Source organism: Myxocyprinus asiaticus, chromosome 1 (genome assembly GCF_019703515.2).
Source record: "Myxocyprinus asiaticus isolate MX2 ecotype Aquarium Trade chromosome 1, UBuf_Myxa_2, whole genome shotgun sequence".
Taxonomy (NCBI): Eukaryota; Metazoa; Chordata; class Actinopteri; order Cypriniformes; family Catostomidae; genus Myxocyprinus; species Myxocyprinus asiaticus.
The window spans coordinates 62,772,531-62,787,121 of NC_059344.1; the positions used below are offsets into that span (position 1 = coordinate 62,772,531).

The following is a 14,591-nucleotide window of genomic DNA, read 5'->3' on the forward strand; positions in this document are numbered from 1 at the left end:
TGAAATGATGGGTGAAAAAAAGAATGCATTTTACTAAGGCTTTTGAATTAATTATGTTGCAAATGTCTTACGTTGCAAAGTATTTCTTCAGGTATCTGGACAAAGTGACGGTGCAGAATTTACAAACTCAGGAGGTCACACACTTCCTGTGCCGCACCTGGCTGAGAGGAGAGATGTGCAAGCGGACCTTTAACGCTGCCAAGAGTAATGAAATTGCAAGCTTTGGGTAGGTACTTGACCTTAAAGGGATAGTTTGCACAAAAATAAATCTGGAATAACATAAGGGCGATTTGATTGCAGAATTTTCATTTTAAGGTGAACTATCCTCTTAAATGCATATTTTAAAAATATTTAAAATCAGCCTGATCTCATGAAAATTACTTGACATTTTTGCTAATGAAATTACGTGCCTTATTGCACGTTTGGCTGCAGTTTCCCAGTGAAATGTCCAGCGGGGGGCGCCAAAAGAGAGTGAAATTGTGTCGTAATCAGATGAGGTTTTTCAGGTGAATATAAGATGGAGGTTTTAATGAGTAAAACATACCTCCCTTACCTAACACTTTTACCTAAACCTAACCAAAAGTGTCAAAAAAGAAAATGAAAACTGAAAAGCACATTTTCTGAAGCAACCACATTATCTCCTGCTGCTTAAATGACACTCTCAACTCACGTGTCAGCTTGCGTACTTGACTGGTCTCGAACTACATACTATAGTCCAATACTCTATGAGGTGAGCTACCGTGGAAGCTAATCACATTGGAATAATTGTGTTAATGTAGGTCAGTTAGTAATATAAGTGTTAAAATGTGTCGTTTTTTTAAATGATGCGTTACAGTAAGTGTTTCGATGTCATAACATGACAGTGTGTGAGAAATAGTGTGAAAAATAAGTGTTTATAAATCAGCCACTGTACTCATGATTTGTGTGAAATTGAATAATATGCACAGTTGTTGTTGTGCCTCTAGTGGTAATTTCACCAGAAAACTGCAGCAAAACGTAAAACCTGGCATGTAAAAGTAGTTATAAAATTGTTTTTGTTATAGTTAGGTTCATTCCATGAGACTAGGATGTAAAAAGTGATTACTGATGCATGTATTTTCTCTACAAAACCCCCATTTCAGCAATATCTTCCAGACCCGAACATCCTCTGGCTTCCGGGACGAGCACATCTGGGTGTCAATCGTCGACCCCCCGCGGCGCAGTCCATTCACGCGTGTTCAGAGAGTGGCGTGCTGTATGTCTCTGCTGCTCTGCACCATGGCCATTAACATCATGTTCTGGAACCTTCCCACTGATCAAGAGTCTCCTGTCATCCTGAAGATAGGTCGGACGGCTTCCCTGTGGCACTTTCAAAATAGAGCCTTTCTGACATCAGACTTTCATCTTTTGGAATTAAGCAATACTCAAATGTGATGTTTCAACACCACTATGATGTTTTAATGCAATGCATCATGTTTTAAACAAGAGAAAGTCCGATATTTTGTATCATGTTGTAGAATATGATTTGTTCTCTCATGCACATTACATCAGTGTATTTTCATTAGATGTGAGCATGTACAATGACATTAAAATTTATATAATTTTTTATATAATTTATAATATAAATTCTATATAATAATTTACGTTAATACATAAAAACATAGCCTAATTTATAATAACATACGGGGGGGGGTTCTAATTGTATAATTGTTTCTATATTGCATTGTTCTAATTAATGTAGAAAAAAAATCAAATGACAAATTTTATTATCAGACTAAATATTTTTATGAAAAGCTGAATTGAATTTTTTTTTTTTTTTAGTGCAGTATCATTTTACATCATAACATTTGTTTTAAACTTTTCAAAATCCTAAAACGTTCATTTCCACGTTTATATTAGACTTTGAATCCCAGATTTTCAATGTGGATTTTGGAATAAAATATTATTCAAAAAATATTTTAAGATTTATGCATTTCAGTTTCATAATTTTTTTTTTTTTCATCAAATTGAATTGAGTAATCTTTAAAAAAACTAAATTAATGGTTTTAGCATACTGAAGACCAATGTGTCAATTATTCCTGATTTTAAAATGACTTGTCCCATCCCAGTTTTTTTTTTTTTTTTGCAATTAACATTTTTATTGATTCATATGCACATGACAGTGGAAAAAACTCAACACATATATAAAGAATCAACATTTTACATTTAAACCCTAATAATACAATCCCACCCTGACCCCTAACGAACACCCCTGTGGTCCCACATAACACACACACAATCCAAAAAAAAAAAAAAAAAAAAAAATACTAAATTAATAAAACTTTAATTGTTTTATTTAAATGTTTAAAGGACTAAATACTTTTTTCTGAGTGTATACTGTATTCAACATAATATTATAAAATAAAAATTATTGGTAACTATTTAATAATAATTTATTACAATAATTATTGTTTATTATTTATGATACTATATTTAGGATTTTTATTAGATTAGAATTATTTACAAGTATTTAAAAAAAATAATTAAATTATATTTAATTTAGTTATATTAATTGTGTTTATAAATAGCTATTTATAAATATACGTATATAAAATTGTGTATATAATACTTGTATAATTGCAAAAATACAATTGTATAATACTAAAAAAAAAAATATTAAAAATGTTTGTAATAATTAATATAATTTTAAAGTGATTCCATATCATATGAGTGCTTTTTTTTCCTGCTAATTTTTGTACACAAAATATGTATTTTCTGATTATTTCTTTTTTCAGGCTCTTTCCAGCTAACCTGGCAGGAACTCATGGTAGCGATAGAGAGCGGCCTTTTCATGTTCCCCATCAACATCCTCATCATTACGATCTTCCGTCACATCAAGCCACGCATTCTCCTTAAAAAGAAGACCTCCAAGAGCACAGCGCCAGCTGCTGTGGTGTCCATGAATACAATCATTCAGGTTCTTGTAGCAATAGTTCTGTCACATTATTATTGCTCTCTCTAATAATACTCGTCAGTGGACAGAATATTATGTTACAAGTGCTCTGTTCTGTTCCTACTGTTAGGAAACCACCGGGCTGTTGACTCACCTCAGCAAAAGCCCCAAAAACATGCTGGCCGCCAAAGAGATTAAACCGGAGACAAGTGGAGATATTTTCTGGGCTCTAAATAAAGTGAATGACGTCATTGAGATTATGCAAGGTTCCTTTATCAGTATTACATTTCATTTCTAATGAAAGTGTACTTGATATTTAGCATTGTGTCAAAGTCAGTTACTCATCACTCAAGAGGATATTCAATATTTCAAGTGATCTCGTTTGCTTGAAAAATGTGTTTGGCTTTTAGTTTATGCCTATTTAATTTGAAGCCGTCTTCAGGGGCGAACTGGGAAGAGAAATAGTCCCTGGATTTTACATGGGGGGGGGGTGTCTGAAGCACGAATGAGATTTGATGGCTGTGGCGTCATATGGGTTTGGAACAACATTAGTGTGAGTAAATGATTGTTGTTTTGTGTGACATATTCCTTTAAATCTTGCTATTAGTCAGACACATCTCATTATAATGGTTCGGTTTATAATAGTTCGGTTTTGTAATTTCTGTGCCACTAGTGTTGCCCAATGAAATGGCAAAAATAATGACTGTTTTTCAACAGGTTTCCTGAACACTTCCTCTGTCTTACGTTGGTCAGGCAAACAGAGAGTCCTGCCCCAAACTCACAGCACCTTTATATTTAAAATGTATAATTTCATTTACATTTAGCAGACGCTTTTATCCAAAGCATCTTACCAATGAGGAACATAGCAAGCAATTTGTAATACAAAGTTCAACAACATCTACAAAGTTCAACAACATCTGTTGTACCAAAGTCTTTCTAGCAAGTCAGTCCACTGTCGGCCATCTTTGGAGCGCTCCCGGAGGCTATTTCCAGTCATGCCAGTGCAGCTCCTATCTATTTGAAGGGGAGAACACAGAAATCTCAAAAATGGTTGGTCAAGATTATGATCAAAGAACATATTTCAAATCATCTGTAAAATCTGACAACGCTGGTATCATTAATTGTGCTTTTTTACTTCAGATTACGCTAAAAAACTAAATTTTCCCAGCTTGTATAGTTAATGCGCATGCTCTCTAGATGATTGACAGGTGATGTCTGTATCTAAAAGGTGATTGGCTCTTTTACCTGTAAGTTGGGACTTCCTTTCTACATCCATTGACTGTTGGGTGCTAGAGCTCCTTGGTTCCAGTTTCTCCCATTCATTTCAATAGAAATGGCCCGTCTCTGCTAAATAGTCTCTGGTTGTATTGCCAAGCTCTCAAGGTGGCTAGAGTAGTATTAGGTGCTAGCGCATAAGAAAGAGACAGAAGTATTTTATTTTATTTCCTGTTTAAATATGAGTAACTGACCTTGACTTATTGCTAAATATCTGTTGCACATGCTTGTTTTTTAATATACAAGGACTCATGATAACTCGGGTTGTGTGTTTTCACTCAGTTGAAACTGTTGGCGACCCTCACTGGTCTTACTGCAGCCGTTTTGTGTTCTACTCTCTGAGCCACCTCGCTCGTCTGCTGGAGCATGTGGGAGAAAAGGGCTATTTCCTCAATGAAGAGCTTCGGCAGGCACGGGGAACAGTAGATATTCTGCTGAAGAAGGCAGAGATAGCGTCTCTCAGGCACACTGACCAAAAGTCAGCACACTGCTCCAAATACTCTTAAACATCCTAAAAATGACAAAAATGCCCCAGATATTTAAAATCTGTGGGTAAAAATGTCCCTGTAGTGAATTCCTCTGCTTTTTAAACATTTGATATTTTTCTTAATATTTTATAAGGCCTACAGTATCTACAGTAGTTATGGATTTAGTTTGGGTTTAGTGCCTCTGCAGGCACTTTAGTGACCTGTAGCTGTCAGATATCTGTATTCACTGTCTGAGAGGCAAGAGTTCTTGAATGTGTAGAAAATCTGGTGTGATTTATATATATATATATATATATATATATATATATATATATATATATATATATATATATATATATATATATAAACAGCTTTAAAGACATTGAATATGAAGAAAACAGTGATTACATTAAAATCTACAGTTAAATACAGCAGAAAACTGTGTAATCTAATATAGGGACCAGCCAATTATTTAAAATGTATTGAATGAATGACAGAGTGTTTACTGTGTTATAATATCTTTTTGCAGTATTTACAGATACATTTTTGATTGATTTTATAGGTAACAGTTTCAATAATGGTTGAATATTTATATTTTTAATTCATATATATATATGTGTGTGTGTGTGTACACTGGCGGCCATAAGTTTGGAATAATGTACAGATTTTGCTGTTTCGGAAGGAAATTGGTACTTTAATTCACCAAAGTGGCATTCAGCTGATCACAAAGTATAGTCAGGACATTACTGATGTAAAAAACAGCACCATCACTATTTGAAAAAAGTCATTTTTGATCAAATCTAGACAGCAGCCATCACTCCAACACCTTATCCTTGAGTAATCATGATAAATTGCTAATTTGGTACTAGAAAATCACTTGCCATTATATCAAACACAGCTGAAAACTGTTTGGTTCATTAAATGAAGCTTAACATTGTCTTTGTGTTTGTTTTTGAGTTGCCACAGTATGCAATAGACTGGCATGTCTTAAGGTCAATATTAGGTCAAAAATGGCAAAAAAAGAAACTCTCTAAAAACTCATCAGTCAATCATTGTTTTGAGGAATGAAGGCTATACAATGCTTGAAATTGCCAAAAAAATAAATAAACTGAAGATTTCATACAAAGGTGTACAGTACAGTCTTCAAAGACAAAGGACAACTGGCTCTAACAAGGACAGAAAGAGATGTGGAAGGCCAGATGTACAACTGAACAAGAGGATAAGTACATCAGAGTCTCTAGTTTGAGAAATAGACGCCTCACATGTCCTCAGCTGACAGCTTCATTGAATTCTACCCGCTCAACACCAGTTTCATGTACAACAGTAAAGAGAAGACTCAGGAGTGCAGGCCTTATAGGAAGAATTGCAAAGAAAAAGCCACTTTTGAAACAGAAAAACAAAAAGAAAAGGTTAGAGTGGGCAAAGAAACACAGACATTGGACAACAGATAATTGGAAAAGAGTGTTATGGATCTTAATTGAGCCCATTGAGCTTTTGTGGGATCAGCTAGACTGTAAGGTGCGTGAGAAGTGCCCGACAAGACAGCCACATCTATGGCAAGTGCTACAGGAAGTGTGGGGTGAAATGTCACCTGAGTATCTGGACAATCTGACAGCTAGAATGCCAAAGATCTGCAAAGCTGTCATTGCTGCACATGGAGGATTTTTTGATGAGAACACTTTGAAGTAGTTTACGAAGTTCTGAACATTTGTTTTCGAATTGTAATAGTAATTTTTTACATTATTAATGTCCTGACTAGACATTGTGATCAGTTGAATGCCACTTTGGTGAATAAAAGTACCAATTTCTTTCCATAAGAGCAAAATCTGTACATTATTCCAAACTTTTGGCCGACAGTGTATGTGTGTGTGTGTGTGTGTGTGTGTGTGTGTGTGTATGTATATATATATATATATATATATATATATATATATATATATATATATATATATACACATTTAAGTTGTATTAATTTAATTTAGTTAAACATTACATAATTCAGTTATGAAATTGAAATGCGTAAATCTTAAAAATAGGCTAAAAAAAATTTTGAGTGCAAGAGAAGTTATTTTTCTGTCTTAATCTTCCATATTCCTCAATGATATTACCTCACACTTTTGATATTTTCTTCCAACCTTTTTATCTGTTTGTAACCCATTTTCCTAATTCATATGAACAAATTTTGCATAAACTGGCTTGCTGCTTTTAAACTTGAAAGTTCTTTGAACAATTTAAAAGGTAGAGGTCTGTTCTAAAATATCTGTGACTTTGCTGACAAAGAAGCTAATGTTTTTTGGTTGTGTATATTTGGTCCAGCACTCCAGTTGTGCAGGTCCAGAAGAAGAAGCAAGGTTGGTGGTTGCCCTGGTGGTTCCTGTTTGTTGGTTGGTTCCTACTCTTTGCCATGAGTGGGGTCTCCACTTTCTTCACTCTGCTGTATGGTTTCCAATATGGCAGGGAGTCATCCATCCAGTGGGTGATCACCCTTACACTGTCACTCATCCAGAGCATCTTCATCATGCAGCCTCTTAAGGTAAGAAACAGCCATTACTAGGGTCTATTTCACAAGAGGAAAATCAGAATAGCAGGAGACTTAAAGAGTTTGTTCACCCATAAATGAAAATTCTCTATCATTTTCTCATGTTGTTTCAAATCTGCATGGCTTTCTTTCTTTTATGGAACTCAGAAGGAAATGTGAAGAATGTTCACACATGTTCTGTTATTTTTTGGGCTGTCAAGCCCCACAAAGGACAACAAAAAAACAAACACTTTGAAGGTATCATGAGGTACATAAAAATCAGATTGAGCTTTATTGCCAAGTATGCTTACACATACAAGGAATTTGTCTTGGTGACAGGAGCTTCCAGTGTACAACAATACAAAAACAGCAACAAGACTTTTAAAAAATAATTAAAATTGAATAAAAAATATATGAACATTGAAAAGAAAAAAGTATATATAGAATACATATTAGACAAATATATATATATATATATATATATACACATACATACATACATACATGTATATATACACACACTTACACATACCTACATATACACATACATGAATATACAGTGCATCCAGAAAGTATTCACAGCACTTCACTTTTTCCACATTTTGTTATGTTACAGCCTCATTCCAAAATTGATTAAATTCATTATTTTCCTCAAAATTCTACAAACAATACCCCATAATGACAACGTGAAAGAAGTTTGTTTGAATCTTTGCAAATTTATTAAAAATAAAAAATGAAAAAAAAAATCACATGTACATAAGTATTCACAGCCTTTGCCTTGACACTCAAAATTGAGCTCAGGTGCATCCTGTTTCCACTGATCATCCTTGAGATGTTTCTACAACTTGATTGGAGTCCACCTGTGGTAAATTCAGTTGATTGGACATGATTTGGAAAGGCACACACCTGTCTATATAAGGTCCCACAGTTAACAGTGCATGTCAGAGCACAAACCAAGCCATGAAGTCCAAGGAATTGTCTGTAGACCTCACAGACAGGATTGTATAGAGGCACAGATCTGGGGAATGGTACAGAAAAATTTCTGCTGCATTGAAGGTCCCAGTGAGCACAGTGGCCTCCATCATCCGTAAATGGAAGAAGTTTGGAACCACCAGGACTCTTCCTAGAGCTGGCCGCCTGGCCAAACTGAGCGATCAGGGGAGAAGGGCCTTAGTCAGGGAGGTGACCAAGAACCCGATGGTCACTCTGACAGAGCTCCAGCGTTTCTCTGTGGAGAGAGGAGAAACTTCCAGAAGAACAACCATCTCTGCAGCACTCCACCAATCAGGTCTGTATGGTAGAGTGGCCAGTCGGAAGCCACTCCTCAGTAAAAGGCACATGACAGCCCGCCTGGAGTTTGCCAAAAGGCACCTGAAGGACTCTCAGACCATGAGAAACAAAGATTGAACTCTTTGGCCTGAATGGCAAGCGTCATGTCTGGAGGAAACCAGGCACCGCTCATCACCTGGCCAATACCATCCCTACAGTGAAGCATGGTGGTGGCAGCATCATGCTGTGGGGATGTTTTTCAGCTGCAGGAACTGGGAGACTAGTCAGGATCGAGGGAAAGATGAATGCAGCAATGTACAGAGACATCCTTGATGAAAACCTGCTCCAGAGCGCTCTGGACCTCAGACTGGGGCGAAGGTTCATCTTCCAACAGGACAACGACCCTAAGCACACAGCCAAGATAACAAAGGAGTGGCTCCGGGACAACTCTGTGAATGTCCTTGAGTGGCCCAGCCAGAGCCCAGACTTGAACCTGACTGAACATCTCTGGAGAGATCTGAAAATGGCTGTGCACCGACGCTCCCCATCCAACCTGATGGAGCTTTAGAGGTCCTGCAAAGAAGAATGGGAGAAACTGCCTAAAAATAGGTGTGCCAAGCTTGTAGCAACATACTCAAAAAGACTTGAGGCTGTAATTGGTGCCAAAGGTGCTTCAACAAAGTATTGAGCAAAGGCTGTGAATACTTATGTACATGTGATTTTATTCGTTTTTTATTTTTAATACATTTGCAAAGATTTCAAACAAACTTCTTTCACGTTGTCATTATGGGGTATTGTTTGTAGAATTTTGAGGAAAATAATGAATTTAATCCATTTTGGAATAAGGCTGTAACATAACAAAATGTGGAAAAAGTGAAGCGCTGTGAATACTTTCCGGATGCACTGTATATACGTACATATACACTATATTGCCAAAAGTATTCGCTCACCCATCCAAATAATTGAATTCAGGTGTTCCAATCACTTCCATGACCACAGGTGTATAAAATGAAGCACCTAGGCATGCAGACTGCTTCTACAAACATTTGTGAAAGAATGGGCCGCTCTCAGGAGCTCAGTGAATTCCAGCGTGGTACTGTGATAGGATGCCACCTGTGCAACAAGTCCAGTTTTGAAATTTCCTCACTACTAAATATTCCACAGTCAACTGTCAGTGGTATTATAACAAAGTGGAAGCGATTGGGAATGACAGCAACTCAGCCACGAAGTGGTAGTCCATGTAAAATGACAGAGCGGGGTCAGCGGATGCTGAGGCGCATAGTGCGCAGAGGTCGCCAACTTTCTGCAGAGTCAATCGCTACAGACCTCCAAAGTTCATGTGGCCTTAAAATTAGCTCAAGAACAGTGCGTAGAGAGCTTCATGGAATGGGCTTCCATGGCCGAGCAGCTGCATCCAAGCCATACATCACCAAGTACAATGCAAAGCGTCGGATGCAGTGGTGTAAAGCACGCCGCCACTGGACTCTAGAGCAGTGGAGACGTGTTCTCTGGAGTGACGATTCACGCTTCTCCATCTGGCAATCTGATATTAAACCCTATGGATTAAGAATGGGATGTCACTTAAGTTCATATGCGTCTAAAGGCAGATGAGCGAATACTTTTGGCAATATAGTGTACATACATATACACATACGTAGTGCAAATCTAAATACAAATCGGTTATGTAGAGTGCAAGGGAATGTAATGGCAGAAGAGGTAGGATGTGTTGGATAATATAAAAAGACTAAACTGTGTATTGCACATTAATCATTGCTCAATGGGGCAGTTTTAACTGTTCATGAGATGGATAGCCTGGGTGAGAAAACTGTTCCTGTGCCTGACGGTTCTGGTGCTCAGAGCTCTGAAGCGTCGGCCAGAAGGCAACAGTTCAAAAAGGTAGCGGGCAGGGTGAGTGGGGTCCAGAGTGATTTTTCCAGCCTTTTTCCTCATTCTGGAAGTGTATAGTTCTTGAAGGGGGGGCAGGGGGCAACCAATAATCCTCTCAGCAGTCCGAACTGTCCTTTGTAGTCTTCTGATGTCTGATTTCGTAGCTGAACCAAACCAGACAGTTATTGAAGTGCAGAGGACAGACTCAATGACTGCTGAGTAGAACTGTATCAGCAGCGCCTGTGGCAGGTTGAATTTCCTCAGCTGGCGAAGGAAGTACAACCTCTGCTGGGCCTTTTTCACAATGGAGTCAATGTGGGTCTCCCACTTCAGGTCCTGTGAGATGGTAGTGCCCAGGAACCTGAATGACTCCACTGCTGCCACAGTGCTGTTTAGAATGGTGAGGGGGGACAGTGTTGGGGGGTTCACAATCATTTCCACCGTTTTGAGCGTGTTCAGCTCAAGATTGTTTTGACTGCACCAGACAGCCAGCTGTTTAACCTCCCTTCTGTATGCAGACTCATCGTCATCTCGGATGAGGCCGATGACAGTGGTGTTGTCTGCAAACTTCAGGAGCTTGACAGAGGGGTCCTTGGTGATGCAGTCGTTGGTGTAGAGGGAGAAGAGTAGTGGGAGAGCACACATCCCTGGGGGGCACCAGTGCTGACTGTACAGGTGCTGGAAGTGAATTTCCCCTGTCTCACAAGCCTGTCTGTCAGAAAACTGGTAATCCACTGACAGATAGACATGGGAACAGAGAGTTGGTGTAATTTAGTCCGGAGAATAGCTGGGATGGTGGTGTTGAATGCCAAACTGAAGACCACAAAAAGGATCCTTGCATATATCCCTGGTCTGTCCAGATGTTGCAGGATATGATGCAATCCCATGTTGACTGCATCATCCACAGATCGATAAGCAAATTGAAGGGGATCTAGAAAGGGTCCAGTGATGTCCTTCAGGCCAACACCAGTCTCTCAAATGACTTCATGACCACAGACGTCAGGGCGACAGGTCTGTAGTCATTAAGTCCTGTGATTTTTGGCTTCTTTGGGATGGGGATGATAGTGGAACGTTTAAAGCAGCATGGGACTTCACACTGCTCCAGTGATCTATTGAAGATCTGTGTGAAGATGGGGGCCAGCTGGTTAGCACAGGATCTAAGACATGCAGGTGAAACGCCATCTGGGCACTGTGCTTTCCTTATCCTTTGTTTTCGAAAGACGCGGCTCACATCATCTTCACAGATCTTAAGTGCAGTTTGAGTAGCAGGAGGGCGGAGATCGGGGGTTGCAGGAAGTGTTGGTGTTTGTGTGAAGTGAAGGTCAGAGTGGGAGTGGGGTGTGAGATTGGGCCTTTCAAATCTACTGTAGAACATATTCAGGTCATCAGCCAGTTGTTGGTCCACCACAGGGTTGGGGGTAGGAGTCCTATAATTCATAAGTTGTTTCATGCCACTCCACACTGATGCAGGGTCGTTAGCTGAAAACTTGTTTTTCAGCTTCTCAGAGTATCTTCTTTTAGCCATTCTGATTCCCTTATTCAGTGTGTTCCTGGCCTGATTGTACAAGACTTTATCCCCAACCCTGTAAGCATCCTCTTTGGCCTGACGAAGCTGCCTGAGTTCCGCTGTAAAGCACGGTTTGTCATTGTTAAATGTTAAATAAGTCCTAGTAGGAATTCACATATCCTCACAGAAACTGATATATGATGTAACAGTATCTGTGAGATCTTCCAGGTCTGTGGCTGCAGCCTCAAAAACACTCCAATCAGTGCAGTCAAAGCAGGCTTGTAGTTCCAGCTTTGCTTCGTCGGCCCATATCTTTACAGTCCTTACTACAGGCTTAGCAGATTTTAATTTCTGTCTGTAGGTTGGAAGAAGATGAACCAGACAGTGATCAAATAGTCCCAAAGCTGCTCTTGGAACAGAGCGATATTCATCCTTTATTGTTGGGTAGCAGTGACCCAGTATATTTCTGTCTCTGGTTGAGCATGTAATGTGCTGTTTGTATTTGGGCAGTTCACGTGTGAGGTTCGCTTTGTTAAAATCCCCAAGAATAATAACAACAGAGTCATATGAAAGCTTTGAACTCTTTGTAGCTCTCAAATCTCCTCTGTGCATTCTGCATATGCATATTCAAAATTGACTTGTCAAGATGTGTTGCGTCAAGTTTGATGTCAATATCACGAAACGGCATTGGTTCTTGCATGTTATGTCACCGAACGTGATGTGCTAAATTTGACTTGAATTTGAATTGGATTAAAAGTGCTCGAATGAAAAGTTATACACAAAAAAAAAAAAAAAAAAAAAAAAATGGAAGAAAGAATGTCAGGTGGGTTTGGAATGACATAAGGGTGAGAAAATGACAGCAGAATTATTCTTTTATTTTGGGTGAACTATTTCATTTTGTTCTCAATTTATTCTCATTACTGTTTAGGCCAAACAACTGGGATATTAAAGAGATCTTATTTGTGATTTTTCTTTTCTACTTGTTGTTGTGTATGACAGGTGATATTTGTGGCAATTTTCTTCGCCATGATCCTCAGGCCAGTAGCTGTAGAGGACAACGAGGAAGTGGAACTACTCCTGCAGGGTGAGAACTTGCACACCAAAACACAAAATAACTTTGCCACTTCCAGTCTCAGAACAGTCTCACCAAACATAGCCAGTGTCTCACCAATGTTTATTGCAATTTTACAGAGCAAAAGGAAAAATGTGAGGAATACTCTGGGAGATCAGTATCCTGATTACATTTCATCTGATTCAAAAACAGATGATGTTGGTGTTGGGAACAGTGGGTGGGCCATTTTCACATCAATGTGAATAATTGGTTTTTCACTGTATCTTGCAGTTAAGATCCATTTCCAAATCTGTGTAGACAGACTTTACTCTATATTACTAAAATTGTACAAAGCTTTGAATGTAGCTAAATGTATTTATTTTTTAAGTGATTCAGTCTATACGGTTATAATAACAGTGTCCTATGGATTAAATTTCTCATCAAGTTTATATGGATTTAGTAATTGAGGAAAGAAAAACTGATGAAATCACAAAAACTGATCACTTTAATCCTATGCATATTATGGCAATACTTGTAAACAACAAAACTGTCCATTGTTATCCCAAGATGTTACTTTAAAAATGAATGCCTGAAAGCATGCAAACATCAAATGCAAAGAATATGTAAATAGAGCTAGATTTTGTTGGTCAGTATCATTCTAGACATGACATTTTATATTTAAATTATTAGAAGAGCAGATTCTCATAGTACTAAAATGTTCATCTGCTTGCTAAATAGTACTGTTGTGTGTCTGCAGTTATTGTTGAGCTGTAATAATAAAGCAATTCGGCATCATCTGAGGATACTAAAAGTGGTAATAGGTCAGTGTCAATTTTGAATGTTGCATTTAGGAAATAAGCCAGTAACTTATTTTTTCACCTGTGTAAAACATCAGGAAATATTTATATATAACATGCTAGACAAACCCCTGTATTTTCACTTTTGTACTTTAAATAGCACAAAATGTATTGTGGCATACCTTAAATAAATAACTCATTTAAATGTGCCTCTCAGTGTATCAGTCAAAATATACTTGACATTAAATGGAATTCCAATCATTAGTAAACTGAACAAAAACTGAGAAAGCAAAATAAATTGTCTAAAGTATGCAATTAAAATACACTTTATGTACTTTAAAAACAAGACTATATATGTATACATACAGCATACAATAATACTGTATGAGTACACGTAATCGCTTTGTGCCTGATTTATTTTTGTTCAAATAGTAATTTTTATCTTAAAATGTTATTTTATATTTGTAGTAGTATTTTATATATATATATATATATATATATATATATATATATATATATATATATATATATATATACACACACACACACACTGTATATTGTATATTAAAAATGAGTATATATTGTATATTAAAAATGAGTCGGTGGAACAGGAACAAAATACTTGCAGTAGAAAAACTGATTTAATGTTGTAGCTAATGGTGCTGCCGTCACGGTTAAAACACCCACCTTCCACTATTATTAGAAAGGTGTGTCACTTCCTCCCTCAGCCCTCATACATCCACCCATCCCAGACACATGCAGCCCTCGCTGTGACCTCCCTCTGTGCCCTGCTTTAGGCCAGATATGTTGGCAGTCACATGCAGATAGTACACTCTGTACGCCTGGCCCGCTATCTGTGTGTTTATACTTCACAGAGGTGAGTTCCCATGGGGATGCTCACAGGCAGCG

At 37.8% G+C, this 14,591-nt stretch overlaps 1 protein-coding gene across 1 annotated transcript in view; it reads left to right on the forward strand.

The window, feature by feature from the left end:
- Positions 1 to 14,099, forward strand: part of LOC127447331 (polycystic kidney disease protein 1-like 2) — a 33,551-nt gene extending 19,452 nt beyond the window's left edge. Inside the window, exons 14-21 of the mRNA XM_051709147.1 lie at positions 92 to 226; positions 1,122 to 1,324; positions 2,754 to 2,935; positions 3,042 to 3,177; positions 4,469 to 4,664; positions 6,970 to 7,186; positions 12,834 to 12,918; positions 13,026 to 14,099. Coding sequence (XP_051565107.1) covers positions 92 to 226; positions 1,122 to 1,324; positions 2,754 to 2,935; positions 3,042 to 3,177; positions 4,469 to 4,664; positions 6,970 to 7,186; positions 12,834 to 12,918; positions 13,026 to 13,072 — 1,201 coding nt within the window. The 3' untranslated portion in view covers positions 13,073 to 14,099. The remainder of the gene's footprint in view (positions 1 to 91; positions 227 to 1,121; positions 1,325 to 2,753; positions 2,936 to 3,041; positions 3,178 to 4,468; positions 4,665 to 6,969; positions 7,187 to 12,833; positions 12,919 to 13,025) is intronic.
- Positions 14,100 to 14,591: the final 492 nt, after the last annotated feature.